This window comes from Buteo buteo, chromosome 17 (assembly GCF_964188355.1).
Source record: "Buteo buteo chromosome 17, bButBut1.hap1.1, whole genome shotgun sequence".
In the NCBI taxonomy this organism is placed as follows: domain Eukaryota; kingdom Metazoa; phylum Chordata; class Aves; order Accipitriformes; family Accipitridae; genus Buteo; species Buteo buteo.
The window spans coordinates 28,383,724-28,404,361 of NC_134187.1; the positions used below are offsets into that span (position 1 = coordinate 28,383,724).

Here is a 20,638-nt window from a genome sequence, read left to right on the forward strand (position 1 = left end):
GGGTGGAGAGATCAGGGCTCTCCTCCACCGGGACCTTTTCTCTCTGGGGAGGGAGAGACAGCACGTCGGAGCAGCAAGCGCAGTCCCACTGCTGTGGGAAGGGATGTGCACAGGCATCACAGAGGAATAGCAGCAAGAAAAGCCAGGCTTTGCACCTTTCCCTTCCTCCAAGCCTGGGGGTTTGATTTTTTTTTTTTTTTTTGCTTCTCCTCCTTTTCAAAGGGCTAAACCAGCCTCCTCCCACTTCAAAAGTCACCGTGCCCCGTCGGCAACCCAGTTTGCAAAACCCCAGCCCATAAAAGCCGTCCGATTTTGGCCCTGCTTGGTGACGTGCCGCTTTCATCCATACACAGCGAGTTGATATTTTCTTTTCTGCACCCGTTTTTGCAGGCAGCAACAACTTGCCATTGTCATTTGGGGTTGGGTTCGAGGCATGAAAAGGCTCCCGCAGGGGCTGGGACCAGCTCGCGGCAAGGCAGAGGGCTGCGAGGGGACCTTTTCTACTGGATTGTCCTCTCCTCCCAGGCTCCACGGTCATCCGACTCGACCGCATGTGCCTGGGGTGACACCGCAACCCGACGACCCCCAAAAATGTGAAGAGAGCGCAAGAGCCATCTCTGCTTTAACAGCTTTTCCCTGCAAAGCGGCAGGGGAGGGGAGCAGGAAAAGGCATCTTCCCACTTTCCTCCCAGCTCATCCCACCCCATGAGAGAAGAGACTTTGCAAGGATAGGGGTGAAGAAAAAAAAACTACACAGAGTCCCAGGGAGATCAAAGGAAGGAAAGCAGAGGGTCAACAGAGTGGGCAGCCCAGGGGCAGAGAGCCCCAGGTCTCACCTGACCACTCCCACGACCATAGGGTGTATTAACGGTATTCAATTTTAAGTGCTCCTTACATTTAGTTTACAGCCAGGGGACAAGAAAGTGGCATTTCTGCATTTTGCAGCTGCCAGGCTGATGGGAAAAAAAAAGTAAATTAAAAAAAAAAAATGCTGTAAAACTGGAGCGCAGGGAGCAAATGCTTTTCCTTCGCCTTAGCCCAACTGCTTGGATGCTCTCTATGCTGCCCCGTCACAGAGGGCATCCCTCTTCTACCAGTAAGGGACATTAGAGTGATTAAAGCCAGGACCCCAAACCAGACCAAAAACCCGGTCATGATGAAGAAGAAAGTGGAGAATGCATCAAATATAGCAGAAAGTGGTTTTGTACATTCAGAGTTTATATTTGGAAAAAAGAGAAGGGAGAGGAGGAATTAGATATTAAAAAATAGCACTGAATGATAAAGCGGTAGCAGTCCCTCTACCACTACAAAACCGCAACGACACACACACATACACACGGAGGCTTAACAACACCGAACTCCCATTGACACTGATGTGCACCTCAGTTTGCTGGTCTAGAGATACCAAATGCCTGAAGCACACCAAGGATAACTGAAAACATCTGCATGGCTTTAATGGGAATCCTCCAATTGAAAAAAAAGCGGTTTCTCCCCGTGTCTGCGTTGGCACATCCCTGAGTCACGTTCTCACTCCTCTCCTTCAAAGTCAAGATTCCTAAACGTGAAAACTGAGGGACAAAAAGAGAAAAAGAGGGAGAGCACCATCAGTGGAAGACCTGCCGGCTGCTGCTGGTTCAGCCCCGTTCGTGGGACCACCCAGCAGAGAGGAGCTGGTTTGCTGCCACGCTCCTCGGTGCCTGCTCCCAGAGAAGCACGGTCACGTTCACATGCAATCCTTTACCTTTTTCCTCCCCGGATTCAGAGTGTTTCTGTGTTCATAGTGAGAGCCTTCCATACGGTTGTTTTCGACATTTCATCTGAGATATTAATCTCGGAAGGATCAGTCCTGCAATAAAGGTTTTACATAGCAATCTGTGGTTATGGGAACTGATGCCACCAAGGGCATTAGTATCAGCAAGAGGAACAGGGGGGCCTGCAGAATCAAAGCTCAGCATAAGCATGGGAGGTTTTGCTGGATGAGTAGTTTTGGGAGGCAAGCCTGAGAGCTGCAGAGCAACAGCTCCATACAAAGGCTCTTGCCGGTGTTTAGCCCTGGACTGGGCTCCTAAGCCACTGCTGGCACAGATCACAGCAGCAACTCCTCATTTTCAAGTATGAGGATCTCCAGATACCATAAAGTCACTGGTGATGCAAGTTTTGGGGGTCAAACATGAGTTGTGCAGCCACTCTGCTTGGGGTCAGACCCCTGTGATCACCTCCTGCAGCCCTGCCCATAAATTTGATTTTCCCACCAAGATGACTGCTGGTTTCTATGGGATGCTCAACAGAGATGCCAGTGGAGAAAACTGTGCCAAACACCTTTAAACTAATCTTGCCAGGGGTCCTGGCACTTGGTGGGGCTTTACCTGTCACTGCTTTGCTTTGGGATATCCAAGTTGCTGGTCTTCCCAAGTTTCAGCTGAACTGAATTTGCAGCAGCAGCTTCCATCATCTTCTGGGACTCCTGACAAAAAAGGGACAAGTCAAGTTCTTTGTCTTTGATCAAAGTGGAGATAAACTAAGCACCCAGCAAAAACATTGCCTGCTGCCCTCTCCTGACCCATGGCCGCTTTAGCTATTAGTGCAGTAGGGTAAAGACCTTTCACTCCAAATACTTTGGGGGAGTTAAAAACACTATTATGAGCAAACCTTTCCATAATAATAACCATCTTTATTATAAAAGACTCATTTTAGAAATTATACCTCTCTTCACATGTTAAGCTCACTGCTAATTTAGGAAAAAAAAAAAACAGGTTACAATGTGGGATCCAGGCTATTAGGATCTATTGTTATCAAGTCCTGATCTTCTCCCAACATTTCAAGACCAGCTGTGATAGAAACAGGAAATCTCACAGCCAAAGGGAGATGTCCAGCCCTGAGCACCCAGCAAGCATTACCTCTTCTTCTTTGGCTTCATTTTTGGCATCGTCCAACTTCTTCTTCTTGCTTTCTGGCATAAGGTCATCCAGAAAGCTAAGCTCTCGCTTTGAGAAGCAGAAATCCATTACTTTCCGGACAAAAACAAGAGCCAAAACCTTCACAAATAAGAAGGAAGATGCCATGAGGTCAGAGATGATGCTACATCTCATTCAAACACCCTGCTGCCGGGCAGCACTGGCTCTTACCATCATGGGAAAGATGATGGCGGCACGGGACACCTTGATGGCCCAGAGCAGGACGAGGCAGATCAGCTGGATCGCCGTGAAGAAATGCACCTTTCGCAAGGGGACGTGCCGCAGGTAGATGAAATCCGGCTGGTGTTTCGCCGGCATCCAAAACAGCTTCAAGCGATCGAAGAACTGCAAAATAAAACTGAAAAGTTGCCGCCTTGGGACCACAGAAAGTTTCTGGCCTCGTTGAGAAGTGGAGGAAGTTTTCAGGATGTCGCTCGCCATGAGAAATCCTGGATGCCATTATGTTCCTCCTGGGAGCAGCATCCATTTTCCCTTCACTCCATCTATAAACCAGCTTGCCCATGAAAGCTGCCCACCAAATTCAAGTTATTCCACATTATTCTGTTATTAGCCTTTCTTGGCCCACTGAATCCCCCAGCAAGGATTTCCACCAGTGGTAGAAATTGCCTTCCCTTTGCACTGAATTCCCCCATTTTCACGTCACCAAACACCAACCTGCCCTAAACCATGAAACAGAGCGCGCTGAACTTGCCTGGGCCTCACACCCTATATACTTCCTGTGCCTCCACCAATCTTTTTCTTACACAAAATATTTGCATTGCTTGCTTTCGGAGAGGCTTCTTCCAATGCCACTGCTTTTTTCCTGCTTCTACGGAGATGAAATACCAGGGAGCTGACATGCTGTAAGAGAGTCCGTACCTGAATTCCTCTGAGCGACGACACACCCATGTATAGAAAGACCCCATAAAGCACAGGCATTGGTATAAACTGGAAAAAAAAACAAAAAAAGAAAAAAAAAACCACAATCTTTTTTTTTAATTGCCTTTTCAGTATTACCACTCTCTTCTACAGACACTGCCTAAAATTGCCTACAGCTTTCCAGCTTCCACAGTGTTAGAGATGTGTTGGTTTTAACGATTAGAGATTTTGTGCGTGCAAGCAAGCTATGGGTCTGCTTTAGGCTGAACTTTTGAGTTACATTTCCTCAGAATAATCCTTTTTTCCACAAAGTTTGGAGGAAAATAGGTGATTTCACCCATGCTACCATATGCCACGTTCTGTGACAGTAGAAAAACATTTCTATATATGCTTGTGGCAATATGCAAAAGTGACGTGCCTCCTTTTAGCCTAGAGATGAGATTACTTTGGGAAAGGAACATGCGAGGAAGCCCATGGGGATGATGTCAGTATGTTTAGCTACCGGGAACGGCTGTTCTGAGGCATTTGGGGGAGCAAACTGCAACCAATAAAGTGCTGCCTTTTTGAAAGAGAGCAGATGTACTGGTCTGAATACGCTTAATTGTAGCCCATAAACATGGGTGGGCCTGAAAGACACCTGGAAATTAAAGCAGTTGTCTTGCTTGCTTGCCTCAATTGCACCAAACTGGGGTCTGAAGTGCTAGAAAGTGTAACCAAGGCTGGTTCCCACCATGGGTTAAGCCCCAAGGTTTGGGATCACCTCCTCCTCCGCTCCGTAACTGCTCAGGTATGGAGAGAGGGGGCTATTTTTGTATAACCTCCAAAAATCTCATGGTTGTTGGGTGTTTTGCGTTTTCCTCTTACCTTTAACACAGAAGTGAAGAAGACGGAGCAGCCCATGAGCACAAAGATCATCAAGCCAGTGACTCTCTGCTCTCGTATCCCCAGAAACTTGGGTTGTTCTCCTGGAGCTGAGCAGTCAGACTCTACTTTGAGGCTATTCACGTGGGTGATGGACAGGACGGTCGCAGCCACAAACCAGGGCAGCCCCATCACGGAGCACACCCCGAGCATCACGGCCACCATGAAGAGGTCCAGGTGGTACCCGCATCCTTTCTGTGGGGAGCAAAACAAGAAACACAGCACCCCACAGCACAAGAGCAAGAACAACGTCGCAAGTCAGACTCAAACCCTACCTGAGTGCAAGTCAACTTCTTGAAAATTTAAAACAAGAATTGGAAACAAACACGGATGTATCCAGTCTTTGTGCAAGCACCTTGCATGAAAATCTGGCAGGAGCTCAGACAAAGTGGATTTGGAGAGTTTGTATGATATCTACTTCTCAAAAAAAAAATTTTACTATTTTTTTCATTCATAAAGAAAGTTCCACCACTTGCAAGTAAGATGTGACTCTGAGTTAGCCCTGGCAGGTCATCAAAACGATTCATTCCCCCAGCAGCGGCTGACATTTTAAAACAAAAACGCGCTTCTATATTGCTCTAAGATTAATTTGCTGCTCCAAGAGATTGCTCATCCAAATTCCCCTGTCGTTTGCTCCCTGCGTCATCATTAACCCAGGAGAGCATCCTGCCATGACAGCCTGACGTCGTCCCAAACCAATGCCTTCACAAAGCAGTTGGAATAGGAGCTTCTCCTCATACCTGCAGCCCAGAGGGTGTTGGGGCTGGGGTCATCTCTTGCAGCCTCTTACCTTCAGCCTGTGCTCCTTCCTGTTCACAATAACGGCAGTGATCTGCTGGTCCATGAATATCAAGATGGTGCAGAGCAGAGCTGGGATGAGCGCAGCCAACACCGTCCACCAAGGGTTGGGTCCTATGGGGTTGATGAACCACCCACGGTCGTCTCTGGTAGGCTGCAACAAAACCCACACATCAGCATCATCTGCCAGCTCAGGCACTTCACTGGTTTTGATTTTCGCCTTCATCCCCGTGTCAGAGCACCTCCCAGCCCTGGCTTCATGTCACCCTCTCCCATGGGGTTCAGCAGTGCCAGTGTCCTCTTTGCAAGCACCTCTAGATACTTCTCCTGTAGGTACCTAGTTTTGGGGGCTGCCTTCTCGTTTCCGGAAGGAAACGATGGACTTGGAGGAGGCAGAGGAGATGGTCACACCACCAGCATCTCCTCCAGACTCAGCCCTGTCCTGCCCCGACATCAGCTTGTGGCATTCCCAAGGGCTGAAACCCGCCCCATGCCAAAACACCCCATTACCTTGAACATATGGGGGACGTGGAGCTTCGGTGATGGGATTCCAACCATGAAGTCGATGAGCACCATGATGACAATGGTGAGGAAAACAGCAAAGTCACTCACTGTGGACCGTACCTGGGGCAAAAAAACAGAGCTGAAAGGGGCATCGCAAACAGGGCCATAACGTGAGATGGAAAAGTTGGGGACATCAACAACATTAAGGCTGGTTAACAAGATCCCACCACTCTGAGGACATGCAGCCTAATCCCTTGGTTAGATACTGTTGCTGTGTTTGTCCCTGTGAGATCTGGTGTCAGTTAATGAAAAAACAGTCTAATTAGGTGGAAGAGGTTGTTTTAATTCAAACCTTAAAAAAAATATATTAAAAAAATAAGGAAACATGTCTGCCACTACAGCCACACTCACAGCTAAAATGGGAATAAGGCACTGAGGCATCATTTGTTCCTCAAAAGGAAGAAAAAGTGTCTTTTTTTATGGCAGCTCCTCATTTGAATCAACTTTCCCCTTGAGCACATAATGCACAGAAGGTGGGGAAAAAAAAAAAGCCAAACAACTTTGGAAGACCTGATTTCCCACTGCCTGAGCAAAAAAAAGAAATCGCTCTGGGGCAGGTCACAAGGCAGGTGGGAAGTGCTACAATTGTTTTGCAGTCATGGAAATGAGTGAGGGACATGCAAGCTGATGGAGAGCTTGGCCTTCAAGGTCAACGTTTCCCAGCTTGACCAAGTGGTGGCAAATACTGCTTAGTGCTCCAGGAAAGCCATTTTGGGAAATGAGTGTGGAGACTGCTGCTGGCCACCATCTTCTACCTACTCTGGTTGGGAAGTAACGGCTGGTTTTAAACTTCTTCAATAAGCTCGACAGGACAAAGGTGGAGAAGAAGAGGATGCAGCACCAGAAGAGGACATTAGGCGCGTAGGGGCCATTGCGTCCACAGGCAGGTCCTTGAAACTCTCCATGCAAATACCGACATTCCTGGAGAAACAGAGCGTCAGGACACAAGGCAGTGCACGTGCAGCAAGGAAACCTTGGATAACGAGGGGGTTTTGAGGATCTTGGTCCAAGATCCGTGACCTTATGATTACTCCTGCCAATGGAGATTTATACTTAATGAGCAGCAGCAGCTGAACAAGTGACACATCGAACTACACAGAGGAGAGCAGGGAGATGAGATGTGATGGGACACCATACCACAGACCCACAGCACATCCTCCACTTGAATGGCAGGTAACCATGGCTGAAGAAGACACCAGAGGGGAAGGAAACGCTGGAAACTCTTGGGGATGGAGAAAGAAGGAACGGGGAAGGAGGGCTAAGACAACCGTGGTAGGCAAGGAGAAGAGACAAATCATCCCTTCCCAGTGGAGGGCTCGCAGAACCTGGCCAAGAGGGGATGAAAATGTCCATAAGACATCTCCCAGCCTATGCCTAGGCTCTGCTTCCAGCAACAACAGCCCAAGAGGCTGCTCAGACATGCAAATTTATGCATGTACCTACAGACAGCACTGAATAAGAAAGCAAGGCCTGGAGTTATTAGGAACCAATTAAGGAAGCCAATTACTACCTTCAAGCATGAACTTAAGTCCTCCAACTTCCTGCAACAGGGTTGAGGAGGACGGTTATTACCCACCATGTCGTGGACAAGGTGGGCTGGACAAGGTGGACTCTCCTTCCCAGGACCAAGCGGGTTAAAACCACACATTTGATTTAAGCAAGGACATTTCCGAGCAGGACTAGCACAGTTTGAAGCCCATCATCACTTGAAGGGCTCTGACTTTTGCACAATGCGAATGCCCCCGGACCCCACGGCCGTGGCACGAGGAAGCGGTGGCTCAGGGCACTTACGGTCACCGTGAGGTTTTGCCAGGTGACACCAGACACATTGATCTTGTTGCTCGCCCAGAAACGCAGGGTTTCGTTGCTGGGATGGGTCGGTGCCTCACACTTACAGCTGGGAGGAGAAAAGCCAAGACAGGGGTAAGGGAAAGGCGACGGAGGTGCAGCCCTGAGCTCCTGCCAAGGGGCAGCAGCATTTTAGGAGGAAAAAAACCCACTAGTAGATGGTGAGGAAGTCGAGCTTGCTGTGCATGTGCACAGGGTAGGTCTCTCGCAGGTGACTTAGCTTCTCGAGAGCCTCGTAGATGAAGATGATGCAGATGAGGGAGGCGAAGGCTTCTTCGGTGAAGCGGGTGATGTAGCACACCAAACAGCTGGCGTCGGTGGCCACCAGCACTATGCAGAAGAAGGCTGTCCACAGCCCGATGCACACCCGCAGAGAGAGATAGGAGAGCGTGTACTCCCTGGGAAACCAAAATAAAACAAAGGGTTGAAAGGCCAGCAAGGGGCTCTGAGCCATGCCTTCCCGCGGGGAAAATTGGGAGCAATTGAGGAGCGTGTCAAGGCTGCGGATGGTAAATGTAGTTGCCATGTACTAGTACAGACAGCCTCGGGGCTTGGTGCAGGGCGTGGGCCTGCAAGGAGGAGAGGCCAATTATTTAATTATCATTATTTAACAATTATCTTCTTTTAATACCTTGGAGGCTAACTGAGGTTAGGTTCCTGTTGTGGAAGGTGGTATTCTCCCACATCACTCTGATGCCCTAACACCAAAACCAGCTGGTTTTGCACCCAGTCACCTGCTGCCAACAAGTTGGGGCTTAATAATAAATTTAATTGCAATAAGGGTGGTTCACCTCACATCAGTCATCACAACAAAAGGACTGTCATGGAAAATATTCATTTCACATTAAAAGCTCCTACTTTTTCAATAAAATCATCAAAACTCAAAATAATTCAGTGGAAAAATATTTGGATAGTCTATTTTCTTTGGATAGAAAAATATATTAAAAAAATCATCTTTTCTCCATCACTGCCTTCTTCTGAAGGCTCTCACAGCACCCAGCTGCAGCAGCCAGCCTTACTTGCAGAATTTGTAGAGAATCTTCTCAAACACAAGGACGGGTCCGGTGCTGCCAAGTATGGTGAGAGGTTGGCCGGCAAAGAGGGAATACACCACGCCGGTCATGGATGCACCCAGCAGTGACTCCATGGCACTCTATCCGGGGAAGAGAGGCAGCAGAGAGTAAAGAAATCATTAGGGGAAAACAAAAACCAAAGCAAATTCACTGCAGCAAGGACTCCTGCGTGAGTTTTGTCCTCCCCCATGCCACCCTACAGAGAGAGGTGCTCACTATGTGGCCACTGGTCGCCTCCCCCAGGAGTCCCCCGAAGGTGATGACAGGGGACATGCAGGCACAGTAGAGGAAAAGGAAGGATGCCAGACACTGCAGGCTCAGACCATCCCGAAAGTCACTCCAGAACCACGGGGCTTTCCGCTTCACATCCAGGATCAAACCCCCAAAGAGCCTGGAGGATGGAAAAAAAAAATATACTTTTTTCCTGGAAGACCACACTGAGTTTTCGTTGCTGCAGAAGGGCAATCATGGGCACAGAAGAGCTTCCATTGCTAAAAAGAAGCACTTTCCTTCGTCCCATTTGATACCCAGTAGAAACTGAGGCACACAAAAAAAATCCTCCAACAAAAAGAAAAAGGACCCAACCTGAGAGCCCATCCCCTTTTATTGCAACAGTCCCTTGCTTTGGGAAGCAGCAGAGCTCTACCTGGAGGTATTTACACATCCGCTTCCACCCCAAATCAAGAAAACCTGAGTGCAATGGTGATGCTGTGACTGAGCCCAGCTGCCCAGATCTCCCACCTGCCCAGCCCAGGGGACCAACCGGGTAATGTGGAGCCCCTTCACTGAACCAACTAACCCCAAAAACCTGCTAGAAGGGAAGGTGCATGCTCAGATTTTAGAGGCTAACAGAAAAAAACCACAAACTATTACAGCTCCTACCTTCCCGTCCGCTCCAGTTCAGGACCACTGTGTTTCTCCGGCTTGCTGTGAGAAGCATTGTCATCGAGAGCTCCTGGCATCTTCCTTTTTTCCTGTTAAAATGGATGTAAGATAAAGATATGTATTTGTAACCACTTGTTACTGAGTGTTTTGCTTCTGGTCTGGGTATGTGACTATGTCAAACTGGGACCTTGTGAATTTGGGTCCCTGAACATCATCCCCAGCCGTGCTGCCGTCCTGCCCGTCCCCCTCGCGCCTCCCTTTGCCGCAGCACCCACCTGCGAAGGGACGTTTTTGGGGGGCTCGATTCGGATCGATGGATCCCACTCTCCTGGCGGCAGGACCGTGACCTGATCCAGAAACTCGTCGATGCCGGCCACGAGGTCAGTCTGGTTCTTGGCTTTATAGGCAACATCGTGGAAAACCTGCCGACAAGAGACAACCTGAGAGGACAACCCAGCTCGGACATCCTCACCAGTGCAATAAGCTCTTGGCTAAATACAAGATAATTTTCCCCAAATTTCCTGCTGGAAATGGCAGGAAATATTCCCCCAAAAGGAAAAAATCTGTCCATTGGGTACTTGTAATCATCTCCTCCACGAGGCCCCTGTCCCCCTTGGCACACCACAGCCTTTTGCTTAAAGAGCAAGAGAAGTTTTGCTGGCCCTGGCAATGCCACCACTGAGGACAGCGTGCTGGGGACCCCGAGGAGAAGGACGAGGTGCAGGATGCACCCCAGGTGGGATTTCAGCCTCCAGGATGTGGGGTGATGCAAATCCACATGTTTATTTTGGGGTGAGAATGAGGGGTGGGGTATTTGGAGAGCTGCGGGCAGCTGGGACAGCAAATCCTCTTCCTCACTACTACAGAGACAGGGAGAGGTGAAAAAAGCCAAAAATGACCTGGAGAGATCTCTCATCTCATCATACCTCATCCGTCATGATAGTAGCCATGGACCTGCCAATCTCATGGTACTGATGGGCTTTTCCTTCTGGCCCAAGCAAAACAAACAGGAACCTGGGCAAGAAAAACAAAATGAGAGAGAACATGTCCTTGCTAAAAGGGCACCCAAGGAAATCCCCAAGAGCTCCCAGCCCAGAGCACGGCTCAAGACGGGACACACAGGCTCAGTGACTTCATGATGAATTTGAAATTCATCAAAACCGATCACAAATTTAATTTTGGGGCCAACATTTTCATTAAAATTGGCCAATGGCTTTAAAAACTACAGCAGGGAAGGGAGAAATGAAGGCAAGGAGATGTGAGTGGCAGAAATGTCCTTGCTCCCACTGACCTTGCTCCCTTGGGACATCAAACCGATGCATGCAATTTGATGTTATTGGGGGTAGGAGGGTTTAAATAAAAACTTTGCGCTTCCCATTCAGACCTCGTTGGGATGGGAACTTCTGTCATGCCCGAGAGGAGGACAGCCGGTGTCAGACGGACAAATGCCACGATGGGCTGGCGAAGGAAATCCAGCTCTCCTACGAGTACATTGGATGCTTCGGCCCCGGTGGGAATTTTCTTCATGAAATGCAGCTCCGCCTGGGCACAAGCAGCGATTTTCAGGCAATTACCCCAAAAGCAAAGCCCACAACACTCTGCAGCACACTCTGCAACCAAGTTTGCAAGAGCAAATCTGGCCCTAAAGGCGTAAGAAAGCTACAAGTGTCTCACCTTGCTTAAATCCATTGCGCCGGTCTCGTGGTTCACCCCATTTTTAGCTTCTGCAGTGGTGGGAGAAGGATGAGGGGTGAGTGTTTGGGCTGGTGGGAAAAAGAAAGACACTCAAAAAGACAGACAAGGAGCAATTGGGACGCTTCTCCTTTGCCAGGACAAGTCTAATGAGGCCAAAGCCCCGCAGAAACCTTCACCTGGTGCCAAAGCCCTGCAGAAACCTTCACCTGGTGCCAAAACCCTGCAGGAATCCTCGCCTGGTGCCAAAACCCTGCAGGAATCCTCACCTGGCTTGTCGAGGAGGTGCAGGTCCGACTGCCTCTTGCTCACATCAGCAAATGAGCGGACAATGGGGAGAAGGTTGTTTCTTTTCTTCTCGTTCTGATGGTGATGCTTCTTTAAAAGGACTTCTCGAACTTTCACCCGCATGCGCTCATCAAACTCTGTGGACTGTTCTTGCTGGCCCAGGATCATATCTGGGGATGGCAAAGGGAAATGAAGCCGTCAAAGCAGAAACCCCCCCCCCAAGTCCCGACCCCTAAAGCCCCCGGGGAAGGCTGTGCCACAGAGGATAACCTAACGCAGGCTCAGCCTTCCTTAGCAAGACGTTTTAATACAGTTCAGCCTTTGCAGCGAAAGCAAGAATTTTCTTTTGCTACAAACCATCATTAAAGTGCTTATTCACCACTCCGCTAAGATAATTATTTCCCATTCTAAAGAACGCAATTTTCTTGCCTGATCTGGCCTTTCTGTCTGACTCTACACATTTAACCAAATTATAAGCAATCTATAGCACAGACTTTCCCAGAGTTTCCTTGGCCAATTGACTGCAATTTGCTGAGCCCAGGGAGAAATGTGCTAAGAACAGCTCTGACTTCTCCAGCCCTTGAAAGGGGTGAATGGAGACCTGCCAGTCAAAGATAATTTCTCCAAAGCTGCTTTTTCAATTAACTTCAATTATCTTCCCCACAGAAATACACTGCTTGGTCATGTGCCAGATAAACTCTGCCTTTAAAACTCTTAAATCCTGCATGTTAAGGTAAAAGAAAAAAAAAGAATGTGAGGAAATGGCTTGTAATAAATAGTTTATTTAAGGACATTCAGCTTTTATGCAGACTCCATATTTCTAAGAGCAGCCTGCTAAGCCCTGACACACACGCCTTTTTGGCTGGAGAATATTCTCTAATTGCTTCTCTAACCCCACAAATTGCTTTCAAAAGGATCCCCTATTGGAAGAAAAAACTGGTGCGATTGTTGCACACCCAGTCTACATCCAAAAACAACTTTATGACTTAAAAACACAGTGGGACTTCTGGAAAAGGACCCACCATTGGGGCAGGGTTTGATTCGGGAGTGAAGTGCACCGTGGCGAGCCAAGCTCGGCCGTTCCCGGTGGGATGTGGCACCCACGGTACCTGCAATCTCTTCGATGCTGTTGGCACAAATGTCCAGCAGCACTGTCCCGTTGATGATGCAGCTCCTCAGCTCAAAGAGGCTGTGCAGGGACAGCGTGGCCACGTAGGGCTTGCTCCAGCGCTCGCCGCCGTCTTCCACGTCCTCCTCAAACTTCAGCCACCTGCGGACATCGGGCACCATCAGCCCCATTGCAAGAAAAGAGCCCCAGCTCTGCAACCCCTTTGACAGATCTACGGTGTGGCAAGAGGAGAAGGCTCCTCGCGTCCGCACCTGCAGCCGCAAAAGCTTCGTGTCCCGGAGAGCAGAAAGCAGAGCCCGCAGGTGCTGCCGGCGGGGGGATTCCTCTCCCACCACAGGCGGCAGCAGGGATTTACCTTGCCGTTTCCTTCCACTCAGCATCTTCACCTTCTTTCACGCAGATCTCATCTAGCTCGGTGAACAAGTCGTGGGGAACATGCTGCTCGTCCTCCTCGGTCCCAAGGATGAACTGCACCCGTTGGGACGGGGTGTCTGGGGGCAGAAGACAAAGCCCCATCCCATTACCGCACCTGAATACGGCCCATCACGCTCACATGCAAAGTGGCCATCGGATCGGCACCAGTTCAGCCATAAATACTGGGCTGGCCCCTCTCCCCTGGTTCTGTCCCGGCTTGCACAGAGCCACAGAGAAGGAGAAGCATCTCTTCCACCTTTGCATAAGGATAGGCTGCTTTCCTTCCCCCCACATTGCCATTTTTAAAGCCAGGATCCCTCTAAGGAAGACGAGCCCAAATTTATTACGCATTTAACTGCCTTAAAAAAAAAAAAAAAAAGAGAAAAGTTTGGAAAAAGGTGGTCTTGCTAAATAATGCCACTTTCCCTTGGAGGAACAGCAAGGCACACAAACCAGCCACACAGACCTGCTTGCAGAAGACCCCACACCCACATAGCCCCAAGGAGTTTAGCGAACGCCATGACGGGACTTACAGTGGTAGCCCTGCTCCGTCGGAGCAGAGTCCTTCTCCCGTTCCCGTTTCCGATGCTTCTGGCTGTGGGGTCGGTGATGCCGGTGGCTCTGCCTCACCAGCGGCATCCGCACGCCCACGTACAGGGTCCGGTGGCCTGCAAAAAAGAGGCATTTGCAGCACTTTCGGCATTGTGGCAATGGTTGATGTGGCAGTACCTTGTTAAGCCACGGTTAAATCCCAGGAGAAACACCAACTTCTTTTAATTTTACTTTTACTGGACCTCCTTTTTTCCAAGCCTGTTCTACTAGAACTTTGCAAAAGCAGAGCAACAGCAAGTGATGGCTCCGGGTCATCTAAAAGTGCCCTGGAAGTATTGAACCTCTTCTCAAATTCCAGCTCTGACTGGACAAAACTCAGACTTGCTCATTACGCAGCAACAGAAGGTAATTATTTTTAAAATCTTTGTATGGCACAAGGCGACAAGAGAAGATCAAATCAGTCCCATGATAATGAACTCCAGAACAAAAAAAGAAAATCACAGCCCAGCATCTGCAGCCATCAAATTATTCTCCTGACCTCTCCAAGCCAGGAGCAGCCTGTGCAAGAAAACAAGCCATGAATTATCCAGCCCTGTGGATAACACTCACACCATGGCCTCCGCGGGGGCTTTTTCCGTCTGTTTAAAAGCCATAATATTAAAAAATGTGAAAATAACTGTGCTGCTTTATTAAGAAGCATGCCACATTTTGCTGCACATGACATGACACGGAGCAAAGGACTTTGCAGGGACTTTGTGCAATGGGAAAAGGCGCTGGGCTGGTGGCCCCTCTACCAGGATCTCAGCAGAGACTCACCTTCCAATTCCTCCTTCTCATAGTGAATATTGACAACATTGCTTGTTCTTCCCCGGTCAATCACTGCCTCTTCGTCGTGTCTCTGTTTAGCAATGAGAAGAAGGGAAAAGTTGGGGCTGGGGGTGGAGAGTTCCCTTATGTCCTCCCAGCCATCATCCACCCCTGCGTCCAGGTGAGTCCACAAGCATCACGCCTCTGCGTGCCTCCTCTTCCAGGCACGGCCCTAAAAACATGGACTTGTAGGAGAGATTTCTTCCCGTACCGAAATAAAACAGCCCATAACATCACCTATATTGTATACAATGTGAGTCTGGAAGTATTTACTCCAGCAGGAGAGGGCTGAGTGTTTCAGACCATAAAAAAAAAATACCTCCGGCTTTGTTCTTGCGGTTCCTTTCTTAAAAAAAACAAAAAAACCCAAAAAAAAACAAAAAACAGGGATTTCCAAACTGGGAGGGAAAAAAAAAAACCCTGCACTTCTGATCACAGCAAGTTTCAGTCTCTAAACGTGATACCTGCAGGACTCACTAGATGGCACTTGGCCACAGGACATGGCCAACAACAACCTCCAAAGGTCCTCAAGAACCTGCAAGGGCGAAGCTTCGTCTTCAGCCCAATGAGGCTAGGGCTTCCCTTGGTGCAAGCACACTTTCCGTGGAAAACATGAATTTTCTCCTTGCGAAAGCCAAGGGCTCAGAGCTAATGCCCTCCTCGCCTGAAATGCCACTGCCGGCACTGTATGAAGAGCATTTGTGCCTTAAAAGCCAAAGGAGAACTACAGGAGCAAGGAGAAATAATTCTATTTGCTTCTCTTTTTCCCTTGCCACCAGGGTCGGGGAAGGGGATTGCCAGGATTACTGCGTTCAAAGAAACAAAAACCTGACCACGTCTCACACTCGAGTCGCAACTGCGGCTTCGAAAGGGCCTCCTGGAAACACTTGGTATCTTTTTTCCCCTCTTCATGCTGCACTTTTAATTGCTATGAATCTCTTAAATATGGAAGAAAATATGTTACTGCCACTCAGTTTCTCCTTCCTTGCCTGCATGGACAATAACTAATCCAAGAAAACCACAATCTGTTCACCCATGCAAAGAAAAACTCTGCAGTGCCCAAACACTCTTTAGTTTTCATCTGTTTTCAAATTATTCCTGTATTAAAGGCACAAAGGGGAAGGTTTGGGACTATTGAATTTCTGAGTTTTGTCTTTGCAAGCCCGTTGCTGTCATCACAGCGACTAAAAACTATTCAGACAAAAAAAAAATACGCCGAGATTCACACCCAGTTGCTCGATTTCTGACACTGAAGTTTGAAGAAGAGCAAAATACCAAGAAAACTGGGGGAACCAGCAGAGCTGTTGGACAAAATTCAAGAAGCAAGAGCTACACCGTGCACTGGGAAACAGCCCAAAACAACCAAAGCTGTAATTTTCAAGTAAAACTTCAAATGCCGCGCTGGCACACGCTACCCATTGTACTAATAATGGTGCATTAACCATGAAGACTTAAGAGAATAAATAACTTCTTATGATTTAAGCTGCAAACGCTAATGAGAAATCTGCTTTTTATCCCCCAAATTCCTGCTTTGACTGCATAGCATCACCTGCCGCCTCATGGCAGCAACACTCGGGAAACCACACGCCTCCCAGTCACCGGTTAATTTGACGAGCGAGGGGAACAAACGCTCCTGTCTGGAAATGACTTTGCTGGTCCTTGAGTCCTAATTTCAGAGAGAACTTGTTGCTACCTCCCCGCCAGCTCCCGGGATTCGCCCACGTTAGCCGGCAGCCGGATTATCACGCGCCTGTGGCTTTCCTGTCCTCTCTCCGATGACAGCCTCCACCACCCTCCGTCCTTTCTGAGCATCCTGCTCCCCTCCGGATTTGCCAAAAAAAAAAAAACCAAACCCCAACCTCGGAAAAGGCACTGGATGAAAGGGCTTAATAAAATCACTTCAAATCGCAATTTGAATAAAATCGCAAGCTTGAGTGCGTTACGCCGGTGTTAGAGTGGGAATAAACGGAGCGATTTGGGAGTTGCAGCTTTCAAACACCCCATGAGCAACACAGGGAAAGTCCCCTTCTCTCTCAGAAACCGTTTTGCCTCCGTGCTCCAACCAGCGCCGCTAAACCTGCCCTCAGCATCCTCCCTAATGCAAAGCATCTCCCCCTGCCCATCCTTCTGCGCTCCGGGAAAATGCCAGTGGGATTTTGGGAAGAGTTTTCCCACTGTTCAGGGGATGCTCAGCCCCGGCTGTGCTACCTGGAACTCTTCCAGAAGTTGTCATTTTGTGACCCCCATTCCGGTTCATCCTCACGTCGGTCACCAGTTTTGGGGGGATAATTGAACCTGCAGATCATTGGGGGGGCCAAATTCCCCTGGGACACGGGGGTAGCCAGCAGCACCCAGCCCAGGGACCACTATGGAATCGGAATCTCTGATGCAGATCCAGGCAGCTATTTAAAGCCATGCACCCCAAGGCTCTTCCCGCTTGGAACACGTAGTGGATGGGGAGAAACCAGCTCTGTTTTGAGCAAAAATTATCCGGAATAGAGAAATGGGGCGTAAACGCCACATCCTGCTGGGCCAAAAGGCATAGGCGGCGTTTGGGTGGATTTAAAAGCACAAGCTGCCAAAATACAAGTGAGGTGCAAACCGTTGGGAAAATAAACGTTGTGGGGCAGCACTGATTTTTTTCAAAATCTCCTGCAAAAAATCAGGGCATTTCAGGAAGGTCTCGCTTTGGCACAGCCTCCATCCCTTTAGTGCTTCAAGAAATCCTCATTAGCCAGACCAAGTCCTAGCATGGTACGGAAATCTCAGATAAGCAACATTTTTTACTCTCCTCGCTTCCTCCGGCTATCTCCAGCTCTACTTTATTTTCCGAGCTGAGCTAATCCGTCATTTCCATCCTACAAATTCATTTGCTCTAATGAACTTCCTCCCCGGCGCCGCTCGGCACAAAGGTTAACTGCCTGGCTTGCCCTGAAAGGCGACACGGGGTGTAAAATAACACGGCAAAGGAAGGTGACACCGAGGTCTAATCAGTTAAAATCCCATCGTGATCCAAGCTTGCATCCCCACTGCTTTTGTATTATTTAGTATTAAAGCTTCAGGAGCAAAAATAGGAGGAAATGGGACAAGTGGGCACCTCCGGCTCTGCGGCAAGATGCTCCAAGCATCCCATCGCCCTTCCCCAGCCATCGCAGCATCCCCAAAATTGCAGCAAGCCTTGCATAGAGATGCCATCAAAGGAAACGGCCCCACTCAAAACTCGCTCGGTCCCAGTTAAGCCACTCAAATGGACTTAGAGTGGTGATTTCATTGAGGAAATTGCTGGAGGAGTTAAGGATTTAATAGAGCTGCAGGGTTGTTGACCTGTGGGCTTGGGAGGGGACGGAGCAGGAAGGAGAGATGCCTCTGGAAAGCAAATTCTCCCATCCCAGGATGGGTACCAGCACTCACAAATGCTTTGCCCTCCCTCTCTGTCCTTGTCCACTGCCGCCAGGCACCTGGAAAACATCAAATCATCAAAACTGGGCTGGGAAAGGGGACGCCGAGCTTCGCGTTGCTCACCATTGAGTTTTGGAGCAGCCGGAGCTGTTCCACTTCACTATTTTCTAAGCGCAAAGCTCTGGCTGGCTGCTTTGAAGCTGGTTTTGTCAGGAAGCTGAAAGTAATTATTGCTTGTAAAAATGAAATCAGAAATCGCTGGAGCAAAGGAGGAAAACACGTTTTGACACGGCTGCAGTGAACCCCTTCGTGTCACGAGCTTGGTGCGTCCTCTCCCTGCGTCCACTCAAGAAAACTTCTCCAAATTATTATTTTGCTGCGATTTTTTTCATCCCAGCAGCAGAGAGAGGGATTTTTGAGTGTCCTGCCTCAGTTTACCTGCAACTCCTCTGCTCAAGAAAGAAAAATCTTTCCTTGGGGAAGCTTTGGTCTAATTGAGGATGAGGAAAAGCACAAAGCAAGAGGTTCGGGTCCGGCTTTGAGTCCTCCTGGTGCCAGGGGAGGCTGAAAGCATCGTGTGAGCAGGCAAACCTCATGTCCCGGCCCCCTCGTCCCATCACACACAAGCAGGACCAGCCACCAGCAGTGGGAGGGAGGATTAATGTAATTAATCTCACCCAGAGTGTAATTAATAACACTGATCCCAATGTTATTATGGGATGAAGGTAACAGGGGTCAAATTATGGGGCTGCTCTGGTGGCAGAGCAGGAGACCCCCTCCTTGCCCCTCTCCATCTCCATCCTGCCTGGACAAAGCCACCCATCCCCGTGGCTCCCTCCTTTGCGATTGGGGGGGGCAGCAGGGACACCCCCCCCCCCCCGGTTCCTAGGCCAGGATTTGGGCTGTGATGGGGACTGGCCCCAGGTGCTCACAACAGGAGGGGACAGGTCTCCAGACCCCCAAAGTGGGGTTGCGAGGTGGGGGGGGGGGACACACAGGTCGCAGCCGAGCATCACCGGGACGTGACCGTCATCCCTTGCTGGGGGGGGATGTAAATTCCTTTCACCCTTTCCCACGAGCTGTAATTTCAGGGCAGGTTAATTAATTCCCCACCTCTCGTTTGCCACCGAGAGCAGCTCCTCCGGCCGGGTCCCATGGGTGCAGCAGGGCCCTCCCCAGGGACAAGGAGATGCTGAAAGAGGGGGGACCACCCGCCTGCCTCCCGCCTGTACCCCAGCACCGGGCGCATCTGGGGGACAATAGCTGAGCCCCCCCCCCCCGGTGACCGGGTGGCGTGGGGGCTCTGCGGGGACAGTAGCCTTTGTCCCCCCTCCAAAGGGCCACAGCATCACCGGGGGGGGGGGTCACATTAGATATGGAAGAGGGGAGAAGGGGGGCCCAGCGGGGACCCCCCCACCAGGCATGGCGCAGGAGCCTTCCTCCCCTCCTCACATCCCTCCTGCACCCCCCCTGGGGGCACCCCTCGCCCCCCTTTTTTTGCACCCCCAGCCCCTCCTCATGCCGATACCTTGCCGATGCCTCACCCCCCCCCCTTTCCAGAGGCCTAGCACCCCCTTGCACGCCCCCAGCCCCCCATTTTCCATCCACCCCCCCCCACATACACCTTGCAGATGCCCTTCACCCTCCTTCACACCCCCCCCCCCCCACCTTGCAGAACCCTTCCCTCCTCCATACACACCCCCCCCCCCCCAGAAATACCGCAGTGAGCAGCCACGGAGCATCCTCCGGCGGTACCGGGCATCCCCCCCCCCCCAATCCTCCATCTTCCCCCCCCACACCCCGGGTACCGCTGTGTGTCCCCCCCCCCCCGTAACCTGGTAGCTGAGGATCCCGTCAGGCTCGTTGCTCCCGGCGGGCATGGCTGGGCCGGGGGAGGGGGCCGGGCTCCCCCCCCCGGGGTTTTGGGGGGGGGGGGATTAAGGGGAGGGGGGGGGGCCCGCAGCCGGCTGCAGCCCCGGTGCCGCTTTACACCGGCTCCACCATCTCCCGGAGCCGGGGCCAAACCCCGCCCAGGGCCGGGAGGAGGAGGAGGAGGAGGAGGGAGGAGGAGGAAGGGCCGGGGGGGGGGGGGGGGAGCTGGGGGGGGGGGCAGCGGCCGGGGAGGGCACTGCGGCCCCGCTTCGGTAGGACCCCCCCTCAGCATCATCCTCCCGGCCCCTTCAGCATCAACATCCACCCCCCCCCCCGTCCAGATCCCCTCCAGCATCTTACTGGTCCCCTCCAGAATCATCCCCCCCACCGCCCCGGGGACCCTCCAGCATTGCCCCCTGATCCCCCAGCATCACCCTGATCCCCCCCCCCGCCGCAACATCACCTCTCTGATCCCCTTCCAGCATCATCCCCCCAGCATCACC

The 20,638-nt window shown here is 50.4% G+C and overlaps 1 protein-coding gene across 1 annotated transcript; it reads right to left on the reverse strand.

Moving 5' to 3' along the window:
- Window positions 1-757: 757 nt before the first annotated feature.
- Window positions 758-20,143, reverse strand: SLC4A8 (solute carrier family 4 member 8). Its single transcript, XM_075049404.1, has 25 exons — window positions 20,099-20,143; window positions 14,814-14,895; window positions 13,964-14,113; window positions 13,387-13,522; window positions 13,012-13,172; window positions 11,884-12,072; window positions 11,597-11,685; window positions 11,307-11,464; window positions 10,849-10,936; window positions 10,198-10,344; window positions 9,920-10,011; window positions 9,254-9,428; window positions 8,984-9,117; window positions 8,117-8,362; window positions 7,908-8,013; window positions 6,876-7,037; window positions 6,063-6,176; window positions 5,545-5,706; window positions 4,698-4,949; window positions 3,834-3,902; window positions 3,126-3,299; window positions 2,898-3,035; window positions 2,367-2,464; window positions 1,742-1,846; window positions 758-1,568 (listed from the first exon to the last, which is right to left on the reverse strand). Exons 1-24 carry the CDS (start codon window positions 20,141-20,143, stop codon window positions 1,759-1,761), a joined length of 3,255 nt encoding a protein of 1,084 aa, XP_074905505.1. The 3' UTR covers window positions 758-1,568; window positions 1,742-1,758.
- Window positions 20,144-20,638: the final 495 nt, after the last annotated feature.